Genomic DNA, 25,744 nt, shown 5'->3' on the forward strand with positions numbered 1-25,744 from the left:
GTTGTACTGTATCGCATTTAGTCATGTCGGTGCCATGAGCCACAGCAACACTGACATAAAGAATAGCGTTGGAACATGACGTCCTTTCTAATTCAATCTGATTCAAAGCATTCATCGCCAAAAGGTTGCTCTGTATCAAAAATACACTTCTGTCTTACCGAACATTTGGTGACCGAGGTCATACGGCTAAAAATACATGACAGTACTCAATGATGAATGTTGTAAATGACAAGTTTATTTCTTGCACAAAATGTACAAAATAACAAGCAAATGGACAGCCCCTATCCCCCACCCTGCCCTGTTTCTCTTTTTTTCTCCCGCTGATATGAAGTTGAAGATCTGGAACATATGTCTACAGCAAGTCCGATGGTCCAAACCAAAACGCATGGTCTTAGAGACAACACACACCCAATTCAGATTCACTGAACAATTAAAAATGAATAAAAACACCATATTTACAATCTTGTCTGAACTTGTACAGCATGCCATCTATATATTCATACAGAGTTTGCTTTTCGACAGAACTCCATGTAGAAAACTTATTAGAAGATCAACTCAGACGAATGAGACATCCAAAATACGGCACTGCTTTTTGAGTCATTCTTTTGTTTCAAACCCACTTGTTTCAGTACAATTCTGTATTTCTAACAGAACTATTCAACATGTGTGTAGAAGGCCTTGTGATACTTTGTATTTACACCAAGTGTTACGTTAAAGGTTCAAGCCTGATTTTGAATCGTGTGCATTGTTCCATATAAGGGATTGAAAACATCTGATTGAGATAACAAGCAGGCAAACATCACACGGCATCACTTCTGGTTATCTAAAAGGTCTCATTTGGCAATGATTTGCTCGCGGTTAAACCGACGATTGTTGTGTCGTCTTTCTCAACGCTAAATCTATTTGAATGGATGTTTTTTTCCTGCAGATGATATTTGCAAAATGGCCCTCCATCAGATAAATGACGTGCAGTGATATAGAAAGCAGATATGGCACAGGGCAGAACGTGTGTCGCATCTGTGATGCGGTTTCATGGCTTTTACTCGTTTCATTTCGTGACAAAAATTTACAAGAGCAAAAACAAAACTGAAGCTGTTTAAAGTATCATCTGTGTTATGATATGTACAGCTGACCGCGACCTTCCACAGATGAATCATTAGCTGTTGTCTGGCTTGTGTGAAGGCAGTTAAAATGAATTGTTGTGTCTGTGTTACCTTGGTTGTATTGCTGTACAGCACTAGTGAGCGAGTCAAGCAAAATGCTTCATTTCTTTACAAAACTATCCTGTGCTTTCTGAATATATATACAGCTAAATGAAACGTAAACCTCCGCTTATAGCACGCTTAGGATTTCAAGTGTGATCTTTACATTTATCCTGTAACCTTAAACCAGATGAAACTGCGATGTTATCAGGAAACCCGCCACTTCCAGAATGCGTTAGATGAAGCATGAGGCAAAGGCATTAAAATCAGATCGAGTCTAAACGCACGAATATGGAATATACACAGTTTCGAGCCATTCTGAAAATCTTTCCGGTGAAATGGGGTTCCTGTTACTTTCAAGTGTACCTTGGAATATGAACCATTGTTTTTATTGGTTTTAACCCCAAATCAAATGTGTCTTCAAAGAGGGTATTAGGCGGCGGTTTTGTTCAGTGGTTGACTTTGAATATACATATATATCTCTATTCTTCCTGTTTTATAAAATGACACACGATAATGAACCATCAACAATCTATATATATATTTATTTTCATATTCCTTTCTCTTTTCTAGAATATCTTATTTAATTTGAGATCAAGTTGCATTGCGCTTTTGTAAACAGCTTTTGGAGGTTCGCCCACGTCTTGGTTTGTTCTCTGACAGTCTTTCTGTGTCGTCAGCATCCCCACCTCCATCTTTCATTGAAGCAGGGCTCGTATTTGTTTGGAGGTGCTGTCATCATTTAAATGTCTTGTCGTGTACCTGCGCAGAAGAAAGAAGGGTTCACACATGGAGTGCAAATACGTCTCTCTTGGTGCAGTGATGATATCGGATAAAGCATCGTATTAGCATATTCATTTACAATGCTACTGTACTTCAAAGAATACTATAGTCTCATTGTGGTACCCTGTTGAAAAAGTTATGGTAATATCTGGGTACTCTTCCTGAAGGTACAGTAAGAAGCATATAATGGTTGGGTGTGTGACATCCGCACTCACCTCAATGCATTCAACAGGCCCTCCACGCTGTTTGAGGGCTGCTCTTTCAACACCTTGATACAGCCCTTCATCTGCACAACACACACATGCATGCACAAATAAAGCTTTAAAGAAAGGTCAGCACATTGTTTTTCTCACCCCTGACCGTGACCATGAATGCCCACCCACACACAAAAAAGCATAACCAACCCCTTCAGCTCTGTACCAAATAGGCCAAAAACGGTAATATTTACATTAATTCATTTCACGGATGTTTTTTATCCAAATCACCTTGCAATTTAGGAATTATTTACTCTATTAAACAGATACTGGCATCGTTTTTTTGCCCTAATGTCATTACTGGAGACGACTGGAGATTTAAGGAAAAAATTAGCAGGATGCTCTTTTCTATATAAAGATTGTGAATAGATCTCCATATAAGTTAAAGGTGCCATTAGGGTACCATATTTTTCATTTATAGTTTGGCAACATCAGCTGCATATATATTCTGCCTTATTATTATATTGTGTTCCACAAAAGAAACTCGTACAGGTTTGTCATCTTATTTGGTGAACCGTTCCTTTAAGAAACCAGTTCATTTGTGTAATATTCTCATACAGCTATTGCATCTATATTGTTATGCTGCGTCTCTTTATGAATAATAAATATGATAACAGTCAAATAATAATATTGTAATAATTATAAAACACAATATGTGACCCTGTCTGTGAAATCCAGGGTAAATTCTCATATTCAATGATTTCAATCTTTGGCATGATCTTACTCGGTCAATATTAAAGACATCAAGATTATATTTTCACAGAATGTTCTCCAGGATGATTTAATGTAGAAAACTAAAAATCACTAAAATGACTCTAGCTGGGTTTTCAGGCTGGGTCACATTGTCACACATTGGCCCCATAAAGTACGATGTTATATTATATAATTTAAAACCAAACATAAGATTCCTTGTGCAATCTTTCTCTAAAATAAATGACACTTTTGTGTTGCCAGGGCCCAGATACATTTTGGGGCCACTGTGCAGTGTGTGAAACTACTGAGCTCTGTCTTACGTCAATCTTGGATGTCTTGGCAAAGGCACCCACTGGATGAACGTGGTCATAAAGGATGATGACGCCCACCATCACGCGCATGCAGAAAAGCATGGTGTCTGTGTTCGTGAAACGGCACCTGTACTCCCTTCGCACAGAAAATAATGAGCAGTTCAGCAAAACTGAAAGTTGACAATGTTCATTGTGTCATTGAGAGGACTTGAATTAGAGGAACTTACGGAGTCTCCAGCATGACACGGCAAACGCAGGCCATAGTGCTCAGGCAGTCTGTGGTGTCTTCGATTGGCAAAGTCTTGTTCTGCAACATGCATGTGGATTAACACCATACCAGTAACAGCCACCAGGGGGCGACGGTGTAACCGTTCCACACCTTTTAACAGGCTGATCCATTGCAAGCTTATTCTTAACCCCTAAAGCCATTCAACGGTATTCAATAAGATTTTTTCTTACCTCTGACACAAACTTAGTCGTGGCATTGCTCAGGGTTTTCAGCATGGGTGTGGCTTCGGCATAGAAGAGGGACATACGATTGGCCATTTCGTTATTCACTTCGTTCTCCGCCTCTAACTATAATGCAAACACATATGTTGTATTTGTAGTGCAGTGTAAATGTGGCATTTATTTCTGTTTTTTATATAATTTACCTGCTGGTTGTTCAGCCGATTCCTACTGATGGTCCTCCTGTAGTAACTGAAGTCATTCTGTATGGCTGGATTTGTCATCTGGCAACAGCAGAATTGTGGTTAAAGACAAGAAGTGTTAAAAAAGATATCCGAGACATCCGTTCTCAAGATGACAATTTTACGACGGAGCAGTTAATAGATAAAACGTTGTGAGTCACTTGTTTCCTTTCTAAGACTATATCACGGCTGACTTGAGAGCTACAGAAGTCACGGCACACTCATTTGAAAGTCAAGATGAGTTTGTGTTTGTGTCAGCTCACCTTAAGCTCATCAAAGCTGAGGGTGAAGTGCAGGATCTCTGCGAACTGTTTGGCCAGGGCTTGCTCTCTCTCCAGATGCTGCATGGGGGCGTACGGTGGGCTGGTCAGAGCCTCCAGGAGACTGCGCAGAGCGTTCTCTGAAAGAAGATATTACAGCCGTATTTGAATGCAGACATTTTTCCTGAATAAAGTTATCTTTTGTTTTAACGCTCTCAGATTCGTTCTTATTGCCATCATCGTTCTTTCGAGCCTTCCAAAAATATTGAATCATCTGCTATTTAACCCAACACCTTTGCCCTCGCGGGAAATAGTTTACCCAAAATTGTGTCATTATTTCATCACTGTAGTTCCAAACCTTTTTATACAGACCGAAGCTGACTGTGCTTCAAAGTGCACATTTCTTTATTCTGTTTTGTGGGAATCAAACCCGCGATCATGGCTTTGCTAGCATAATTTGCTTTCAACTTATGCTAGAGGAACACAGACAAAGTAAAATGATGACGCACGGTACATTTCAAAGGTGTTAGCAAAATTGAATGGCGATTTGTAACTTTATTTTATGATGTTGATAATCCATACATTTTTTTCATTGAGGCATGCTCTGCTTTTGCACCAGTGACATGAGCTTTCATGGCAGGCTTCATTGTTGCTAATAATTATATTTTTGTACAATTTACTTTGTTAAACAGTTACGAACTCCCAGAGTATTATTAGGAAAGACCAATTTTCAAGATTTTTAATGTTCTGCAGTATATGAGTAGATCTTTATACACCTCTGAAGGCGTAGCTATGTTAGCTATATTATATTGCATTTCTATCAATAGATCATCCCCCAACAATTACACAATGGACCTTTACGTATTACATTTTATTTCAATTTTAGTTTTTTATTACAATAATAATTTTTGTGACTTAAATAAACTGAAATAATAAATGTAGATGTTAGAGAAATTAAATTTTGTATTTCTTTGTATGATTTACAAAGTTTATTTTTGTGATATTTAGTAAGCCACTGTAATATTTTTAGAGTGAGCTTTAAATAAGTATTTAATTAACCCTTAATATTTGTGATGAATTCTAATATAAATATTTTATTTACTCAGAATAACTTCGTTTTTACTTCAATTTAACACGATTTAAACAGTATATGTAATTGATTTCTCAGCTTTAAAATGTACTCATCTTTTGTGTGAAATCGCTGAGGCATTTCAATCTTAATTAGTTTTTCCAATTATTTTTAGGCCAATACCCTTTGATTTCAATAAATAGAAAGCTTAGTGTTAATATTAATAACCTAAAATTCCCTTTATCAACACAAAGTGTGAGCAATCCGTCATAATGTATCAATAATGCGCCGCTGCGATTTGTGTTTGTAGCTCTATAGTTACCAGGAAAACAATTACCATCCTATCCACCTCCAACACCTCCCTTTTGTATTTTTGTAATCGCTGCAATTTATCGTGGGAACCTGTGATCCCATCAGTGTTGCCCGGATACGGAAAAATGTTGGAAGCCGCTGTGCTTTCAAGAGATAATGACTCTCAAATGCAGTGTTTGCATGTTCTAGGGTGTGCTGATATATAATGCATACAGTATTGGAAGTGCCAAGAATGTTAATAAAGGGATACTCCACCCAAAAATCATGTCATCATTTGCTCACCCTCTTGTCATTTCAACCCAAATTACTTTCTTTCCTCTGCAGACCACAAAAGAAGATATTTTGAAGAATGTTGTTAACTGGCGCCCGTTCACTTGCATTGGTTTTGCGTCCATACAATAGATACAATACAAGTGAATGGGCTGATCGGTTAACAACTTCCCTTAAAATATCTTCCTCTCTGTTCTGCAGAAGAAAGAAAGCGAAACAGGTTTGGAACGACAAGAGGGTGAGTAAAGGATTTTTGGGTGAATTATCATTTTAAATGAGATTAAAAGAAGAAGGCTGCTGTTGTGAAGCTCTCAGCATTTTGTGACTAGAAAACCTCCAGCCACCTCATCAGACCTGAGCCGTCTCCGAATGTCATTAGTATGCCTACACGTGTCTCCAGAGGAGATATCCTTCCCCCTCGTGAAATATGCAGAAGCATTACTATAAATAAAAGGGCTGGTATGTTTTATCTGGGGAGCTGCTGAGAAACCCGACTCGCAGCCACGTTCTGATATCCGGATACCGGGATGTGTTGAAGAGGGCGGGTCTTTATTTATCATGAGTCACTGCGATGCCACGGTGCAGCAGTGAAAGCTTATCTCCGTGTTATCGGTCTGGTCGTAGATCTGGGGTTCTTACCAGTCAGCACCACCTCTGAAAGTGGCAACCGATCGACTAAACCGAGAGTACTGAGTTGTCAGCATGCATGGGAGGCAGAAAGCTCAGCATCTTTGCGCAGCTGCCACGGTTGCCATGACAACCGTGTACAAGGTCAGCTCCATGGGAGGCGAAGCTGGACGCCTGCGTGCTCCTCCACCACTGTGTGGACAGTGCGTTTTGTAAATACAGAAGGTGTGAATGGAAAAAGATGGCCGCCCACTTACCTAGCCTGAGAGAAAATTCATAGAATCTCTTCAGTTTGGCCACCAGGGGGCAGACTGCGTTCCAGGCTTTCTCCTGCAGCTGGAGGTCATTGGGGTTCTGAATAGCCTGAAGAGTCGGACATAGGACAATATTTTAAAGCGATAGGCTTCAGATACGGAACTAGCAAGAGCCATTATTATTAGCGTTTATTATATTTAAAGAGCCATAGACATCAATCCAGGCCATGTTTAAAGGGACAGTGCATCCACAAATTAAAATTTGATCATTTATTCACTCTCACGTTGTTCAAAACCTGCCTATGACTCTCAATGTAATGCAAAAGAAGATATTTTGAAAATTGTTTTATTGATTTTGTGTCAATGGGGGTATGTGTTGTTTAGTTACCAACATTCTTCAAAATATCTTCTTTTGTGTTGTGCCGAAGAACGAAACTCATACAGGTTTGGAATGACATGATGATGTGTAAACAATGAAATCATTTTAAGTCGAATTATCCCTTTAATAACAGCAATACCATCAATACAAGTGGTTGCAGTTAAATAGCGAAAACCTGGCAACCACCTCAGCATCGTGGCGTCAAGCCTTACCTCTCTTATTTCCTGTCCTGCTCCGTTATAAGACTGTAACTCTGCCAGTATCCCATGAGCCTCCTCCAGCACGGCACTAACCTGGTTCCACACAGCTGTCTCTGCCTCTGTGGGCTGGGCATCTGCGGGTACAAGTCAGATTTTGGGGTGATCATGTGGACCGATCACACACTGACCTCTTTCAACTCCTTGGCCAACCTGATGTCCATTTATTTATCACCTCTGTCACACACATGCTGATGTCATATCTAAATAAACCTAATCGGTAGAACAGGATATGTTGTTTAAGTCTGTCATTTATATCAATGCAGTAATTTATTTTAAAACTGGATTAATAATTGAAATAAAGAAGCTTTAGGACTTTGTGGTGTGAGTTAAATTGGTGGTTAATATTGGATTATCGTTTTTTTTGGCACCTAGAGGGAAAAAGCTCTTTTCCCTGAAAGATGGAAACCATAAATCCAAAGGGATTAATCTGGTAATGAAGATGTTATTGTGGGTCTGAAGTGCAGGATTTAGGTTGTGTCGGCGTGTGTCTGGATTTGTCGGGGTGATATTAACAGATCTGCTGGAAAATGCTGATGAAAGGATGAAATTGAGGGAAACTGATTATACGGATTCATTAAATGGCGTCAGCTTTCAACACGGCATGCAGGACAGCAAAATCACATGGATGTTCAACATACAGTCAATTTTATAGCAGCTTTGGGTGACTTCATCTTATCTACTTTCACTTTTCTGCTTATTTGGCTTTCCCGGTAAATTTTACGTTTTAGCTGATGCTATGCGGTGCAAAAAATGCAGCAGGAGGCATTCTGGGTAATGCAGTCTTTCAAGCTCTAAGTGTATCAGATTTCTTAAGTCTCCCAAAGTCTCTCTCCGTATGGTAAGTGATCCTCCGACGAAGGACGTCTCTCTGTCTGATTTATAACACACAGACTCCCTTATGTCTCACAGATGAAGGGGCTGTAATGTAGATGGAGGCATTAACTCCATCAGCGGACCATAATGCATTTCCCTGTCTTGAACGCTCTGTTTATCCGTCTCTGCTCGTGTGGTTGTTTGAGTGAATATATAGATGCTTGTGACTGATGGTGGTGGTGCTGTCAGCTGAGTAAACACACATCAGTCTTTACACCTCTTGCAAACAAACAACAAACTTCATTCTAGGATCTTCAAAGCTGTGTTACTTTTAGGGGCTGTTTGTTCTATTTTGAGGGGGCCTGTCTTTAAATGAGGGGGCCGTTGTGTATAGGGCAATTTATTAGGTTTCGAAACTATCTTTCGACACTACTAGAAGTCATATGCAGTGTAATCGATATCTTTTGCAGTCTACTCATTTTCTTCTCGCTCATCTTTTCGTGATTTATAAAAAAACGAATATTGTGCACTTGCCATCGCAGCTTTTAAATGAAACTCTTGGCGCAAAAGATGCTACGCACAACACGTGACATAATTAAACTTCGGTCCCCATCGGGCCCCTCGTGGCTACGCTTCTGCTTTGTGGTAAAAACCTTTTTTGTGTGGTATATTGGTTATAATAGAAATGTGAGAAATGCTAAAGTAGTAATGATGAAAGTGTATCTGTAGGGATGGGAGTCAATGAAGAATCTACCCATGAAGATTCATTTTGTTTGATTATGAAGTGTTGGATAGTAAAGTGTTTATTATTTAGATTACTTAATGATTACAAAACCACTATATTCAGTGACATTTTTGTCAGATATCGCAAAAGTTGAAACCAATAATTGTCAAAGTATTGAGTGAGTGAATCAATAATATTGTTCAAAATACAGATTTGTAGATTTTTGTTTGTTCGGCTTTGAAAAAACATTAATATTAACATGACAATGAATAATGCATTTATTATTACTATAATTATTATACATTTTTTTATTATTATTATTTATAAACAATGCCTACAAAAATAGTAAACTTTACTTACAAAAATATTTTTTCTTATAAATATTTTAAAAAGAAAATGTCAATGTCAAAGATTTTAATAGTAAATAAAAAAGTATCATATATTTTTATTTATTTCAAATTTATCATTGATTGCTTTGTAATTTATACAAATGCATATTTTTCCTTTCCTTCTTTAATGCAACCTTTGTGCCAAATTAAAAACTTTAAGCCAACATTTTATGCAAATTCACATCCAATTTTTGTTCACAATGTGCATGTTAACATGTTACAATTAACCTGATCCTGGATCTGGATCTTTTTTCACTTCCTTTTTTCATGAGTGAGAAAAAAAGAATCCAGAGCTGTGTAACAGATGTGACCATTGTTTAACTGTCACAAATATCTTTTATATATTTTAAATGAGAGATTATGACATTAGTCAAAGTTTGTACCACCGTGTTTTGAGTTCACATTGAAACTGGACAACAACCGGTCTAAGACTTCTGGGCGTTCACACGTGACAGAGTTTTAATAACCCCATAAAGCAGGAAAGGTTAGCCATGTGTCTGTTAGAGATGTCATAAAAGGAAGGATTACTCAGAAAGGAGAGAAGTGCTTAGGTTGGTTAAAAAGGGAACACAACATCAGAGAACAAGGAAATTGAGGCTCCCCTTTCACAAGGCAGCTTCCATTCCTACTTCCTTAAATCCTTGAGACTGGTTAATAATACATACACACGCACGCACACACTAAGACACAAAAGGATATACAGCACAGGAAGAGATTACGGAGCCGACACACTTAAAAAATCTGCAAAGGGTTGGACGGAAAATAGGAGATAATGACAGTCAGTCATTTTGCTTGTTTTCCATCCCACTCTCAACTGCTAAAAAAGCATGGCATTCATAAAACGGCCTTTAGCCTCGAGGAGCATGGAGATGCGTGCAAAAAAGTCACGTCACAAATTGAAGTCACCAAAAAAAGCACTGAATGCCAGGCATTAATGCACAAACAGAGGGATGGCTGGGGAACAGGAAGTGAAAAACGAAGAGGGCAGTGGTTAAAGAGGAACCGTGATTAAAAGGGAAAGAAAACAAAACTCAAAACATAAGAAGCTGATGATCTCACGTTCAAAGTCAAGGAAAACTATTGGGCCATGCTCAAGATCGCTGCAAGCCAGCACTTTCAGGAGATTTCCCATGATCCCCCTGGAAGAGAGAGAAGGGAGAGGCACGTGGGTCATGGGAGGTGAGACACTTGTGTCTCTGGTGTCGGGTGTGTGTTTATGTGAATGTGCGTGGATTCTGGGGGATGTTCAGGTTGGGCGTAGGGGTTGGATCTTGCTCGGGCCAGGAGAGGGGCTGGATCGGGTGATGGTGGCATGGTCAGATGGATCACAGTGTAAACGTGTTCTTTTCGCTCTCTCTAGAAGACAATGCATGACATTCTGGTGGTGCAGTGATGGTAATCCTAAAGAAGCTACAATGAGAGAGCTAAAAAGAACAGTTTCTCCAAAAAAATTAACAAAACAAAAAAAACAATAACCATTCTGTGCTAATGCCAGTCACCATCTACGCAGAGGATGGGTTTGCACCTGCTGTCCGTACTCCAACCCTGATACGACATCCATCTCCAACAACACACACAAGCACACAGAAACACACACCTTACACCAGTTAAACACTTACTTTCAAAATCCAGGAAAAAATGAGGACAGTTTTCTAAATCCTTGCCAAGGACCTTAATGAGGTTCCCCATGGCCAGCAAACCTGAACAAGGGAAACAAATACATACAGTACAAAACAATACAACCCATCGTTCATGATCAGAAATACTTTGAGATGCTCATTGTGGTGTATGTGAGGGAGTTGGCACTATGAGGTTATATGCTAGTTTTTCCCAAAGGGCATTAAACAAATAATCATGTTTTTTTTCTATTGTTACCTTTTACACAATGCTGTAAATGAGTTGCGTTATCTTGGCAGTCTCTGGATCTATAAATGTGACTTTAGAAATGCTAATGAGATGTTACAGTCTTGTCTTTAAAGTGCACAGTGCTTTTTATCCGTCTTATTGTTTTCTCTTGCTTGTTGCAATGCAGCACTTGTGGGTGTACACATTATGCGGTGAAAAGAGACAGAGCTCACACTAACTTTAAAAATACATAAAAAACACATTTCCTATCCAGACATAATATGTCAAGTTGTCTGTACTTTAGTGTTAATGCTGTGCCATTACAGCTAAACTGAAAATATTTCACGTTTGACAGACAGTTATAAGGTGCAGGATTTTGGACCAATGCTTTTTGTTATGGGCGGGGCAAACCGGTATACTGTAACATGACAGATATACTGTATAATGAACCAACCAACAAAATGTCATGGTGCTTATAGTGCCGCAGGGATGATGTGCTTTTGTATGCAAAAACCAAACGCAAGTTAGCATTTTAGTATTTCTGGTTCCATTGCCCCAAAGTTTTCATGTTTTTTAATTGGTTTTTGCTTAACTGCCTTAAATAAGCTCTATTATTTTAATATTATTAATATTTTCATGTTTTATTTTACAATATAGACCCTCTTGATGTTTTTTTAAAGCTTTAACATGACTTAAAAGCGGTGGTTGCCAAAAAGTTGCTAAATGCAACGACAGAGACTGTCAGGGACATTAAATGTCATCACATATAAAAATCTCACATATAATGCAATACGGGTACAAATCTCAAAATGGTGGATGAAGATTCATTCACAGAGAAGTTACTTATCGGTTTGTTTTAAAGCCCCAGTGAAACAAACTGATATGCTCCTACGCGCTCACAAAATTCTCATTTAGAAGATATAACCTCTCAAAACTGACAGTATGCACATGCACTCAAACAAATCTAGAAGTTCCATGACATCACGCTTCACTTCAGCCTCTCGTCAAAGTTCTCGTCCAATCAAATCTGCTTTCGAATCGGAAGATTCACTATGAGAGCCGTGGAAGCGGCACACGCGAGTGTGCTCCGGTTAACGCGATAGCACAGATATATCATAGGCGCAAATCTGCTGAGCAAACAAAATGTATACTGGATCTAGCCTGTTTCCAAGTCCATACAGAAATTGTATGTTAAGGCTCTATGGAAGCTGGTTTAAACTGGTCATTTGCTGGTCCTTAGGGAGATCGTAATGGCAGCTGGCTAGTAAAAACGACAATGAGCCACGCATGAAAAAGATCACTTTTTTCAATTGAGTTTTTGTCAACAATGTAAAGTGGCGCGGATTGACCTAGCGGTATTCTCTTCGTAGGACAGTAATATCAAACAAAATGGTATTCAGACACAGATAAACGTTGGACTCCTGTCTAATTTAAAATATGCCATACCACAAACAATTAGGGAAATTCTGAGAAGCTGATCTGTCATTTTCAGTTTCTATTCCATGCGTCTAACACACAGAGCAAAGATGGCTACTCTCCGTTGATCACTTATGAGGCACTATATCCCTCCTCTGCCTGTCTCCTGGCAACCAGAATCCTGTTTCCATGGCTGGACCACATTGCCTCTCTCGCTCACTCTCTCTCTCTGTCTCTGTCTGTCTGTCTATCACAAACTGTTAATAAACCAAAAACCAATAAGCCGTTCTGTTGCTGTCAACTCAACATAAAGGTTGATAGTCTCCCATTACTTACCAGCCAACCAACGGTCGCCTTTCTTACAACTTCCCTTTGATTCTCCCTGTGGTAGTCTTTGTTGTTTTCCGGTCTTCTCTCTGTATATCTGTTATATTGGAACAATCTCTCCAATATTTCTAGCACCCAGGCGCACGCAGTCCGTCTGAACGTGATTAGTGCCGCGAAGCCCCACAGGAACTGTGTCAGCCTCACCAGCGATCCTCTCTGCAGCTCTGTATTCAACATCTCGCTTTCACACTTCTCTTTTCTGACTGCTATTTAAAGGCACGGCTTATATTCAATGAGCTTGGTGAAACCATTTCTCGGAGGTGCCACTGTGTGTGTGTGTGTGTGTATGCTTGGTTTTGTTGGGGTGAGAAGGTTAGACTACTAGTGTGGTGGTTTACCCACGGCTTAAACATGTTTCCTGTGTATGAAACATCTGTTCTGCTGAATTTAAAATAAAGTGGCCATTAATTCGTGCTCTGCAGCGAGAGAAGCCCAAAACATACCTAATCTGTTGTTCCTTTTTTGTGGGTTGAAAATAGCTTTCTGATGTAAAACTGCTTTATTTCAGACTACACTAAAAACGTTCAATGGTCCCTACTTTGTATATCTAAATGTTACATTGAGAACACAGTCCCAATGTGGTTGAGGACTGAAAAGCTCAACTTGATGTTTAAAGGAAATGACCCTTGTGTTGGGCCGACTAAAAATGCATCTTCTTCTCAACCGTCTGAATCAGAAACTAAAGCAAAAGCTTGTGCTTAGGCTGCAACCAGACCAGAAATGCACATTTATTTGAATGTGGCACCCAGGATTTTGAATGACTTAAACACTAAAGCTTTAGTCTCAAATATCTGTTCGAGGTGAGTGGGAGATGCTATCAAATAGGCAGTGCTGCAATGCAAGAAAAAAAGATCTTTAAATGCTTCCACAAGGCATCTGTTGGTACAGCGCAAGCTATTTTGGATAAGACTTGTGACTGTTTGTGTTGAATGTGATGAAAAAATCTGCTGCATTGCAAAGTGACAGAAACCATTGATTTTAGATGACCTGTGCTTGGCTTGATGTTTGCCTGCTTGTTGTTCTTTTTTGATCATCTTTTTCTCACACATGGTGCTATGTGGCTATTGCAATTGTTGATTTGTTTTGGTCTGTACCTTTGCTTGCGTTTTTCTCAGGAAAAGCAATTCACTGCATCAAATGAGAGCCTGTTGGTTTCTCCTGTAGTATCACAGCATCGGCCTCGATGTCTGAAGGAAAGCACAGGAAAGAAAGACAGGGTTAGACTGGCTGAAAGGGCTGAGAATGAGAGTGATTGAGATACAGAATCTCCAGAGAGAAACATGGGGAAATGAACAACAAATGTATGACGTATATGACTTCCTTATACTGTATGTTTGGAGTAGACGCATTATTTTGGCACTTATAGTCTTTGTCACTTATTGCCATGCAATAAATGGGCAGTAGCGGTTATAAATAAATAAAGTCATCCAACAACAATGTTAAAGATTGACAGCATATACAAATATTTTCCTAAATACATGTAGATAAATTACTGTTGTACTGCTTACAAGTGAATAAGAACTTGTTTTCTTTATAGCATTGGAGGTCTGAAAAAATACAGAGCATCAATTCTGTTATTTTCACCTGTTTCTCAAATTTTCTTTTTCTACAAATAAATGCAAATAGAAACAACATTTTTATTTTAAATGTGATAGAAATATTGTTTCTAGTTCCCAGAATAACAAAAAGGATTGTTTTACCTAAATCACCTACCTATAAATGGTTAATAAAACATTTTGAAATGGTTTATAATTTTTACGAGGCTCTGTATAAATAGAGTATATAAAATATAGCATAAATATTTTATATTTATATGGAATATATGAATATTTTATAATTGTCTTTAAGCAAAATATAATTTCTATACTTTTCTCTCAAATGTCATGGTTACATACAGTACGATGTGGATCTTTTGTGTCCGATTCACCCACTGAATTTGGAATTATGATAAATAATCTTTATTATGATTTTGGATCCATTCGTCATGTCTAAGGGGAATTTTGTGTAATTTATACCCCCCTTTGTAAATTCCATTAGTTAAATTGCAGTGGGTTACTGAATGCTTGTCCTCACCTTGCCAAAATAAACCAGTATTCTATAGACCACTTTGGAAGACATAAACAACGCTGGTCCAGAAGAAAATCTTATTTCAGTATTTTGACACTACACACACGTTTGAACAAAATACAACAGAACGTTTATAACCGATTAAGTGGTCTATGCTACTATTCCACATTGTAAATGTAACAGTTTTTGATTTTGTCATTGAACAACCAACACTCATTGACCATTTAAGATTCTTGGGGTCACACGCACGGCCAGTCTGTCAGTCAGTGAAGTGACAACCTCTGGAGAGAGTTTGTTGTGATATGTTTATTCACAGGTCACAATTTGCTTTATTTCCTGAGTGGCACGACTACCAATCTATCATCACATCCAGAGACAGTGTGTACAGTACACACCCCCGTACAACACTTCAGATAAGACCATGTTAGTCGAATGCATTATGCGGCAATGTCCCTCATAAATCTAAAGGGAGCATGTGGTGCACAAAACATCTGTTCACGGCTGTTGCTTTATGACTGATTTGAACCCACTTCATCAAAGCTACATCTCCTGTGGCACTCTGTGACCAGTGCTATTCACACTTTTCAATATTTACTCCGGAAAACTATATTTGGTCATTTATGCATCTGTGACCGTAAGTCATTTATCATATACAGTATCATTTTTCATACTGTGTGTGCGTGGGGTTTTGTTGTCATCCAGCGCATGTGTAGTTGAAATCATTGTAGTGTTAGAGGACATCAGACATCATGACTGTGCTGAGAACGGGATCATTCAAGGTCACCGGGGACTTTGGTACCATATCTAGTGCATAGATCAATCTGTCCACCTCCCGGAAGAAAAGGAGAGTTTAAATGTCACAGGATGAAATCTGGAACCGTTTGTACCATGTAGGTCTGACCGATGTTCACGTCACGGTAAACAAAGCAAGGTCAAGCATTCAGTCGTGAACTTTGACCTCTGGCATTGAATGTCCTAACAATGTTGCTGCAGGTCACGGACACATCAAAATGACTTCATCCAAGAGACATGCATTGTTATGAAGATCTCTCTCTCTTGGAACAGATTTTCTTAGACCATTAGATGGGTATCATTCTGACTTCTTTACACTGTTAAACATGCTGGCTTCTCATACTTAACATGGTCAACTTGTTTAAATATGAGTTGGACGTATGACGTAGTTTATCTATACTTGATACACTCGTCCAGCACTCCAACTTGTTTCGGAAAGTTTTTTTATAATTCTGGATCCCTGTGTCGTCCTATTCCTTTTAATGGCCATTCTCCCGGAAAAGCACAGCAAGGCATAAGAAAGAGCCTGCCCACAAGCCTACCAACCCGCTTACCATCAAGATTATCTCCGCTGCGTTAAGATGGGCTGTGTCTGTTTGTTCACGGCATTTCAGTGATGGATGTTATATAAACAGTGGAGTTTGCTTGAAACTGATAAATGCAGCAGTCCCCCGTGCTAAAAGATCCCAGACATACTACCGAACTGCACAAGGTAAGTCAAACTAAGTCATATGTCTGTGTTTTGTTGGCAATCGGCGTGTACGTGCATAATGTACAAAACACGAAGGTTTTAATGTGATGATGTGTTACTTGCTCGTGCTGTAGTGTAGTTCAGTCTCACTCTCCCAACTAGTCCCACCTCTAGCAGGTCGTGTTTTTCCGGAAATAATTGTATGGCTGTATCTCTCTTTTAAAAATTTGATCAAACAAAATACTCTTCGAAGATACGACGTATGCAATACTACTGTATAGGTACTCAAGATTAATATGAGATTAGCAGAAACTGCCTGTGATACACGATCTTTAATGTTTTAACAAACTAATATTTAGCCAAATATTCCTCTGCTGCACTCTTTTGTCAAAAGTGGGATGAGTTTTGACTTAGACATCCATTTACACTGAGGGAGCTGGAGTTGTAAACAGAGAATAGATTCTAAGTTTGTGAAAGTACTGTTTACTGAAAAACTTCAGATGTAGGCTACGCCACAAAACAAAAGAGAGGGTATAACAGCACAGGCAGTGTGTGTGTGTGTCACAGTATATACTATATGCTTTAACTACACCCCAGACAAGAGTAAAAGCCTCAAACCAAGTTACATATTATTAACCTTGAATGAGCCGCCTCTTTGAGTTGTGTTCCATATTTTATTCATATCATTTTTATTTATATGGTTACTTTATGCTACAGTGGCGCACATGATTCCACAGGCTTTTATTGAAATACTTTCACAAAACAATTAAAATGCAGAGAAAGCCGCGAGGCATGATTCTAAAAAGCTTGTTATTTGACTATTATTATTGATTTTGTACAGTGTGTGTTTTTTTTCTTGCAAAGTTTTGATATATCGATACTTAGAATACTGATGCCGTTTCAAGAGGATCACTCTGTATCTCAATCTGTTTTTTTCAAGAGTGGATGTTTTATTTAGCAAATAAACAAGAATGTGTATTGTACAAACATAACACATTCGTTACCAAACATACAATCTCATCTGAACAACAAAAAGAATACTGGTAGACAAAAACAATCGCAGACGCGGTAACTTAATTGTCATTTAATAAACACCATTGGATATGCATTAATAGATTTTTGTAGCATTTCATAGAACTTGGGAAGCTGATGAAAACGTTGATAATGTATTATATTTGTACGCAAAGAATTATTTTGAGTTCAAAACAATTAAGTAACTATAGACAGTATTTGTGGTCCACATTGAGGTTATTTTAGTTGACTAAAATTAAAACTTTGAAAATGTTTTTGTTTATTGTAATCAAATAAAACATCGGCATAAAAATTATTGGGGGGAAAAATTAACTAACAAAAAACTTTTGACAAAAGCATGTAGCAAAGTTAAAAAATATATTTTACCTTAAAATGTACCTTATTAATCATAAGATTAGTCTAAATAATTTGCAGTTTAGTGCTCTTTAAAGTAACAGTTTGCCAATTTAAAACAAATATATGTGATTATTGTCAGTCCTCGTGTCATCCTAAACCTGTATGACTTTCTTCAGAGCACAACAGAAGATATTCTGAAGAATGTTGGTAACCAAACAACATTTACTCCCATTGTCAGGACACAAAAAGACAGAAACATTTCTCAAAAGAGCTTCTGTTGGGTTCCACCCAATAAAGAGCCACATACTGTAAGTGGCTATAACCTTTTATCTCCAGAATAACAGAAAACGTATTGAAATCTGATAAAGCGTCTGGCGTATTTCCAGTATTGGATTGAAAAGCAAATGAAACGACCCCTGTTTAATGGTCAGATGTTGACTTTGTTATTCTCACGAAGAGACGATCCTTCCACCTATAAAGGGTACTGTCTTACACCCCGCCCTTCCAGACATGCCCACCTTCCTAAAAGGCATCATTATAGCTGTAGTATCATAATATATATATATATATATATATATATATATAAGTTTGGAGACAGCATAAGCCTAGCATGGCATGTCTATATATAAAGATAAATCCGTATTGACAGTGAGTTCGCCTCTGGGCTTGATGGGAGGTGACAGCATTGACCAAATGAAAATCAGATGCTACAGCTGACGGGGACGGTGATGCTCGACCCCTTGTCACCTACACCAATACTAAAGAACCACACAAGTCATGCTAATGCAAGAAATGGGAAGAGGGGCGAGAGATACATGGTAGAGAACCCCTCCCCCACAATCCCTCCATCCGCCGAGCAGGAAGAAAAAAGGCTGAGACCGGAGAACTGCGCGGACCGATTGCAAATTAGCATTGTGTGCCTTTGCTCAAGGGCTAACAGGAGACAAAAATCTTGATCGCCGAGATCCTAACGTCGTTTTTCTCTTTTGATGGCTTGAATTTAATTAAACGGCAAAATGAGCCTTTAGATTTCTGAGTTTTGTAATGAATTGCATTTTTAGAGGCTGATTAGGAAAGCATTATGTTCAACAATGACCGACATCAAACGAACAACTGGGATTAGACGAATGCATTTTGTGATTTCACTGTCTCGCTCAATTGTCCAATTAATGGACACAACTGGAACATCCTGATCTCTAATAACCAAATTCTACCCTCGGGCCCATTTTGATCTTGTTTTAAAAATCAAAACATCCCCTGAGAGCAGCTATTATGGTTTTAAGCAGCTGTTTTGTCAGCAGAAATTGACAAGCATCATTAGGAGAATAAAATGACCCACAAACACTGGCACAAACCGCATGTGTTGTGGCTTTTCTGCCCTGTTCAGGCTGATAAACAAAACAGAGTCGCCATTGCAGTTGGTGAGAGTGAGCCATTTTGGCAGCTCGTTGCATTAAGGTCTACCTGCCATTTCAGCGTCTCCTGCTTTCTTACTCCTTGTGTGGAACCCACCTGCTCCGGGTCAAGATTCAAAATCATGTTCTAATTATAGCATTGGCCATCTCATTGAAAAAAATGATTATACACATGTGACTAATGTCTTAGTCTAGTACCCGACCTCCTTAAAGGGACAGTTCGCTCAAAAATGAATGTTCTGTCATAATTTATTCACCCTCATGTCATTCCAAACCTGCATGACTATCTTTCTTCTGCAGAACACAAAAGAAGATATTTTACAGAATGTTGGTGACCAACCAACACATAAGAAAGAGTCTGATTTTAAACAACATTAGTGTGAAAAAAACGATGACGGAATTTGAATTTTCATATGAACTGTCCCATTAAGCTTCTTCTTGCTTATCAAAGCGTCATGTGCTACATCTGGCAGCCCTTTCCCCTCTTCTCTCTGGTCTGATTATGTGGGGCAGATTGATAGACAGATAGCAGAAGATAAGAAACTCTACTACAGGAATTAGCACCAGCATCACTTCCTCTGGGCCACTCAGAGCCGTAAAGCCGTAAACGTTTCTATCTCGCCTCAATATTCCGTATGCTAATTGGAAATAATAATACTTTTCATATGGCTGCGAGGGATCTGCTCTACAAAACATGGAAATTAAGTGACACGTAATACTGGAAGCCATTTGTCATTGTTTCACCTTGCGGTCTTAAAAAAAATCAGTACATAAGTCAGGTTTTTTAAATGTGGTTTAGAGATCTTAATAAATCTAAGAAAATGCATTTGTAAGAGGTTTGCACAACACACTGAAACAAAACATAACCCCCGCTGGTCAAATCTTTATAAATATCACACCATTTTTGCAGGTAAAGCAAAATGTAAGCAAAATACACAATATAAACAATTATAAACCATAAAAGCATCAATCTAGCCATACACAATAACATTGCTCAAATAAATGTAAGTATCTTGTTTAGGAATGTTTGAAAGTTTTTGTCTGGAAAACAAGATAGAAATGTGTCTCTGCGCATACTGTCCATCAGTCCATTTTCTCAATCTTACACTATAGCACATCTCCATACTGTAGAGAGCCCTGCAAAAAGGCGCTTATGCACTCATCATAAAGTGCAAAAGCTTGCAAATCTGCTTTTTGTAGACCTATTTGTTTCATATGCAACGCTCTTTTAAAACGTGCATCAGGTCTGCAGCAACATTTAATTTCTATACGCCACATAAAGCTTGAGTTGATGCCATCTCAGGCCTGCAGGAAATCAAACTAAGGGCACAGGTCAAAGTTAACACTTGTCAAAACAGCTCTCTTTCAGTTCTATACATAAACTCCTTATTATACGTAATGTTTATGTGGTCCAAGAGCAAATGGAGTTTAATTAGTTTGATGGATTTGAGCCAAAATTAATTGAGATACTGATCTTGGGAATTGCAAAATCAATCACAATTGACCCTTCGCAAAACCCGCCCCTTCTTTACTGTTGCTATGTCCGACAAGCTTTCGGTATCAGCCATGCGTTCCCAGTGTACATTTGTGCATTCTCTTGGGGAAATAGTGAAGAATTCTGGAAAAATAACACGCTAATTTCAGACAGAAAGGTCTGCATTCGAGGGATACATTCAGGATTTGAGATAACTGTAACATATACCTACAGGATATTTGCGTCCACACCAGCAGACAATAACATTATAAGGTAAATTCTAAACTTGCGCGATGCAGTAGGCTACTACTGTCACACAAATTGATGTATAGCTAACCTAAATGTGGTGTATATTTACTCTGAAATTTGTAGCAATGACAATTTTCGAAAAGAGTAACTTTTCTGGTTGGATGTGAAGACGAAAGTAAACTTTTAAATATTAGTTCAGTACAGAAAAGAATAACAGTCCATCGTTGTCTTAATCTTTATGTGTGTTAAAGTCTTGCCAGCTTGCTCATTCTTGTAATATGTAGTAATAAGTAGTAAATTCCGCCTTAAAACACCACTTCCGGAACGCTTCCATCTGTAATTAAGTTAAATTAAATAATGATTCCAACAATATCATGTCTTGTAGCCTATCTGTATTGGTATAGTTGTGATGTGAACTCCACGATTCTCCTTCATTTACGATGATTTTTATAAGTTATAACTTAGTTATCATTTATTGTTATACTGTGAAAGTCCATTAAAGCTGGGTATATATTTCTCTGTTTACTATTACAATAATTAAAAGGTTTTATTTATATGAATCACCAAAGCTCTACTACGGCAGGTTTCTCGGACTGGTTTGTTTGTCGGACAAAATGGCGGTCAAACACAGGGGCACAAAATATCGGCGTTATGATTGGTTAGATCGCATGTCAATCAAACTGCTTGCGAAGTGTCAACCCTCCCCAGCTGATCAGTTCTGAACACCATTTACCAAATTTGCACTGCAATAACAGAATTGTAGCTATGCGCAGATAAAAATATATTCAATTTATATTATAGAAAGTTTGATAAAGAGCCTGATCTCCATTAGCGGTACACATTTTAAGCTTCCTTCTAAAACTTCATCAATGTATGCCACTCTACACATTAGCACATTTTGTGATATTGTTCTTGTAAGGCTTTTAAGTGAATGTTCAGTAGGACCAGATGGCATCAGACAATATAATAACTTATAAAATAGCACCTTTCTGATGCTGAGAATGTTAAAAACCTTTAGATGGAGGTCTACAGAGTAAATAAACACTTCTGAATGCTTCAATAATCTCTCATTTTGGATTTAAATGTTTTTTTGACAGAGATTGTGCTGTAGACATTAAAGGTCCAGGGTATGAAATTTTGCTACATCTAGTGGTGAGGTTGCGAATTGGTGAAATGGCTCACTCCACCCCTTGCTTTCAAAGCTTTGTGGCGGCTCTTACAGTACTAAGACGTCGTCACGTTTTCGCTTGTTTGCCGAAGAAGAAAATGTATTAACGAAAGGTGCTATTAAGAGCAGTTTGTCCGTTTAGAGCTACTGTAAATAACATGGTGAATTCCATGTGAGGGGACCTGCGGTGTATGTAGATAGAAATATCTTATTCTAAGGTAATAAAAACATAACGTTATGTAAGGTCTTTATACACCTCTGAACACATAGTAATGTATATTATTTTGCATTTCTGTCCGTAGATCCTCCAATATATTACACATGGGACCTTTAACAATTCACTTTTTAATGAACTGAAAGGAATTGCCAAGCCAATTGAGGCTATCAATTGCGTTAGATTTGATTTATTGGCATTATGGGGTTTTTTAACATAAAGACTCGAGGTTAACTCGGGTTTTAAAGCTAATCTAATAGGACTTTCATAAAAGAATGTCAACGTGCCCATGGAAATTAATGACACCAATTTCACAGAGCAAGTTCATTTCAATGACTGAAGGTAAAGCAAAAGCAATTTTATGCTGTTCTTCAAGACAATCGACCAATTTATGCAGCTTTCCAGAGGAAAGTGAAAGTTATCCTTTTACTGCAATTGGCAGTAGTTTTGTTATATGTTTTTCATGTTTGTTGCCTGTTATGTCACAGTTCAGATGCGTCACTGGTGAGGGGCCTTGAACGCCAGGATTTCTTCGATGCCGATCTGTCAGGACATCATTTTCACATTTGTCACATGACATTTCTGTCTCAGGTAACTGGCTTAAAAACATCTATAAGTGTCCAGTAGCAAAGATGACATCTTCTAGGGGTCCTTGCCATTGAATGGGAATGCTAACAGCTAGCTCTCTTCTTTTATTATAGACCTCTTTGCCCCCCACACAAAGTGGCATTCATACGTGATAGGCAGGTAGTGGACAAGCTGCAGCAATGTCAGCGGAAGCTCGTCTCAAGGTTAACAAGGATGCTTTAGTGACCCTCCAGCCCCACCTGATTCCCACGCTCTGTGACCTGTCCAGCTCCAGGCCACTTCACCCACCCCCTGAACCCCCTCCCTGACCCACTTACTGTACACCACATACAGTATATAATACTTTTGTTGAAAGCTGTGGTCCAAATGTTTACCATTGGCACACGCAGATCTTGAAAATGAATGATAGTTATTTAGCTAGGATATACATTTTAGATTAAATAAATAAAAAAAAAACTAAGAATTGCATCTAGCAGGGCTGCTCTATAACAAGCGTTCCTCTGGCTGTATGTTGAGCCTAACAAAGAAACTGGTGTGTAGGTAGCAAAAGAGATGCTTGAAACGGAGACGAGGTGCAGACAGTCACTGGTGGAGAGGTAGAGAGAAGCAAAGGATGAAACGCAGACAGGCATGTTTCCATGGGCGAACGGGAAAGATTTGAGGTGAGAAACTTGCATCATTGGCTGCAGCCAATCGGAGGCCTGCTAGAAAATGTTCAAAGGGAGTGTCCTAGCAACAGACAAGTAAATAAATTTTCTGGCTCAGATTGATTATATATGAGGGAGAATCACATATTTGCAGTAAGGAGATGTGCATATGGTACCGACACACATATTATCTTCTCTCATTTTAAAATGAAATCATTCAAATTCTCTTCTTCACTCAAACGTCTATTCGTTCATTTTAATGGTTATCTAGGTTATATATTTAATTCATAGTGAAACAAGCTGTACACATAATAACAATGTTTTTATGACCCACAAAAACCCACCGCTGCACATCCATTCACTAGAAAATCACACGTTATGTTGCCGCCCAAAGTCTTTCTTTTAACATGCAAGGGGTCTTACAACCGAACACATATCCATCTCTTTCACCCCTCCTAGTATAACCTTGCACACAGAACACAGGGAGGTACAGTAAACATGTATGACCTGATATTTAGGGGCTTCATTCAAACATCCGCCTCTTACCCCCCTCAGGTGTGAATTACCTCTTCCATGTCCCCTAATGTATACGAGAGCGAGCGACGGTCGAAAAAGGATCGGTTCTCTCCATTCAACCTTTCATTCATTCTTCTCTCTATTCTAGCAAGATGAATGCACCAACATTAAAACATAGTGCATCACATAGGATGACAGACTACCGTAATAACCCCGGTGCGGTTTATCCTTTACACCAAATGTCTCCACATACGTCTCACGGGAATAGAATGCCATTTTTTAAAGATAGCATCAAGATATGTTACCCTTAATGGAATATAGAGCCGATAAACCATGTATGTGTTTAGAAGGGTGGATAAACATAACACAATGTACCGGCCTTGACTTAAGAATCTGTATATTGATTCCAGCTGTGTACGAATGCAAAAAAGGTGTTTGTATGCGACTGAATAATGCAGACGGAGCGTGTGCGTTACTGTGTGTCAGTGTGTGTATTGGGTTCCATGTGCTGCAGTGAAAGAGGACGAGCCCCAGCTGACCGATCTCAGGGCTTGGAAACTAGAACAACCCTGTCCCTTTCCTCCAGTCCCTCTCATTCCCCTGCATCCAAGCGCAGTAAAGACCGGCTTCGACGGATGCCGGGCGCAGCATCACCTAGGCAATGCAGCCCACTCCGCTGCACAGTATCTATTCAATCCAACGACTGAACCGGAGAAAAGACATTGAACGTCAAAAACAGACAGGAAAAGAGATGGATAGCGATCCGGCTTACCGGTTTGATGCGTTTCAGGCAGACCACAGCGTTCCGGCTCTTTCCGCAGGCGAAAGGAGGATGAGAAAGGATGGAGGGAATAAAATAAAAGGATGAAAAAAAGAGTATGGGCTCTCTGGAGGATCTAAAGAGTGAAAGAAAGGGGTGAGAAGCGAGTGTTTTATCCCAGGGAGCTGAGTCTGTGGGTTTCCCTAAACGCACGGCTAGTGCCTGCTTAAACCACAACCTCACGCTATGTCTCTCTCTCTCTCTCTCTCTCTCTCTCTATCTTTCTCTCCCCTCCCTCTCTTTCTCGCTCGCTCTCTCGATCGGGCACCAAATGGTCTTTCTTACCGTCTCTCTGCGTACAAGACAGCGTCTGCCTAGCAGCTGCTCATCTCTGAGAAATAGAACGCTCTGTTCCACGTGCTTTCTCTAGCTCTCTCGTTCTGTCTTGACTCTATCCTCTATCTCTCTCGCGCGACATCTCACAAAGACCTCCGCTTGACTAGTCCCTTTACACACCCTCCCCCTAACTCAACTGACATCTCATTTGGTTTGGGGGGGGGGTTGTGTGCAAGTATGTGAGTGAACAGTTTCCATGAGCTGTGTTTGGTTGTGTGTATAGGGGTGGGGGGGTATGTAGTTCTTTTCCTTAGGGCTACGACAGCAGGTGTGTGTGTGTGTGTGTGTGTGTGTGTGTGTTTGTGACTGTGTGTGACATAGAGGGAGCCCCTCCAAGAAGGGCCAAGGATGGTGGCGAGTCGCCGTGGCGATGGGGCTGGTGAAATGAGCCATGTCTAAGTGGCCTGTGGCACATGAGCCGAACGGCTATTGTTCGCCGTCGACTCAAGATTCAACCTGCCA

General features: G+C 39.2%; 1 protein-coding gene across 9 annotated transcripts; it reads right to left on the reverse strand.

The window, feature by feature from the left end:
• Positions 1–214: 214 nt before the first annotated feature.
• On the reverse strand, positions 215–25,411 carry fam49al (family with sequence similarity 49 member A, like). 9 transcript variants are annotated; one of them, XM_079485216.1, is made up of 13 exons: positions 24,899–25,411; positions 14,032–14,124; positions 10,909–10,989; positions 10,349–10,428; positions 7,316–7,437; positions 6,728–6,833; positions 4,196–4,332; positions 3,897–3,974; positions 3,703–3,819; positions 3,471–3,550; positions 3,253–3,379; positions 2,201–2,271; positions 215–1,964 (listed from the first exon to the last, which is right to left on the reverse strand). In XM_079485216.1, the coding sequence occupies exons 4-13, from the start codon at positions 10,419–10,421 to the stop codon at positions 1,901–1,903; spliced, it is 975 nt and encodes a 324-aa protein (XP_079341342.1). In that variant the 5' UTR covers positions 10,422–10,428; positions 10,909–10,989; positions 14,032–14,124; positions 24,899–25,411; the 3' UTR covers positions 215–1,900. The 9 variants fall into 9 exon arrangements, with proteins under 9 accessions (XP_079341342.1, XP_079341344.1, XP_079341346.1 ...); XM_079485218.1 differs by having other exon boundaries at positions 10,349–10,690; positions 24,899–25,387; XM_079485220.1 differs by lacking the exon at positions 10,349–10,428 and having other exon boundaries at positions 24,899–25,387.
• Positions 25,412–25,744: the final 333 nt, after the last annotated feature.

The sequence above is a fragment of the Barbatula barbatula genome, assembly GCF_947034865.1.
Source record: "Barbatula barbatula genome assembly, chromosome: 21".
Taxonomy (NCBI): domain Eukaryota; kingdom Metazoa; phylum Chordata; class Actinopteri; order Cypriniformes; family Nemacheilidae; genus Barbatula; species Barbatula barbatula.

Bases quoted from the DNA above. Each gene is read 5' to 3' on its own strand.
- fam49al (XM_079485218.1), bottom strand. From the start codon at position 10,463: ATGACCCACGTGCCTCTCCCTTCTCTCTCTTCCAGGGGGATCATGGGA. The intron at 3,975-4,195 runs GTGAGCTGACAC...TGCTGTTGCCAG, and splicing joins TCAGCTTTGATGAGCTTAAG to ATGACAAATCCAGCCATACA. The intron at 1,965-2,200 runs GTGAGTGCGGAT...TCTTCTGCGCAG, and splicing joins GGCCTGTTGAATGCATTGAG to GTACACGACAAGACATTTAA.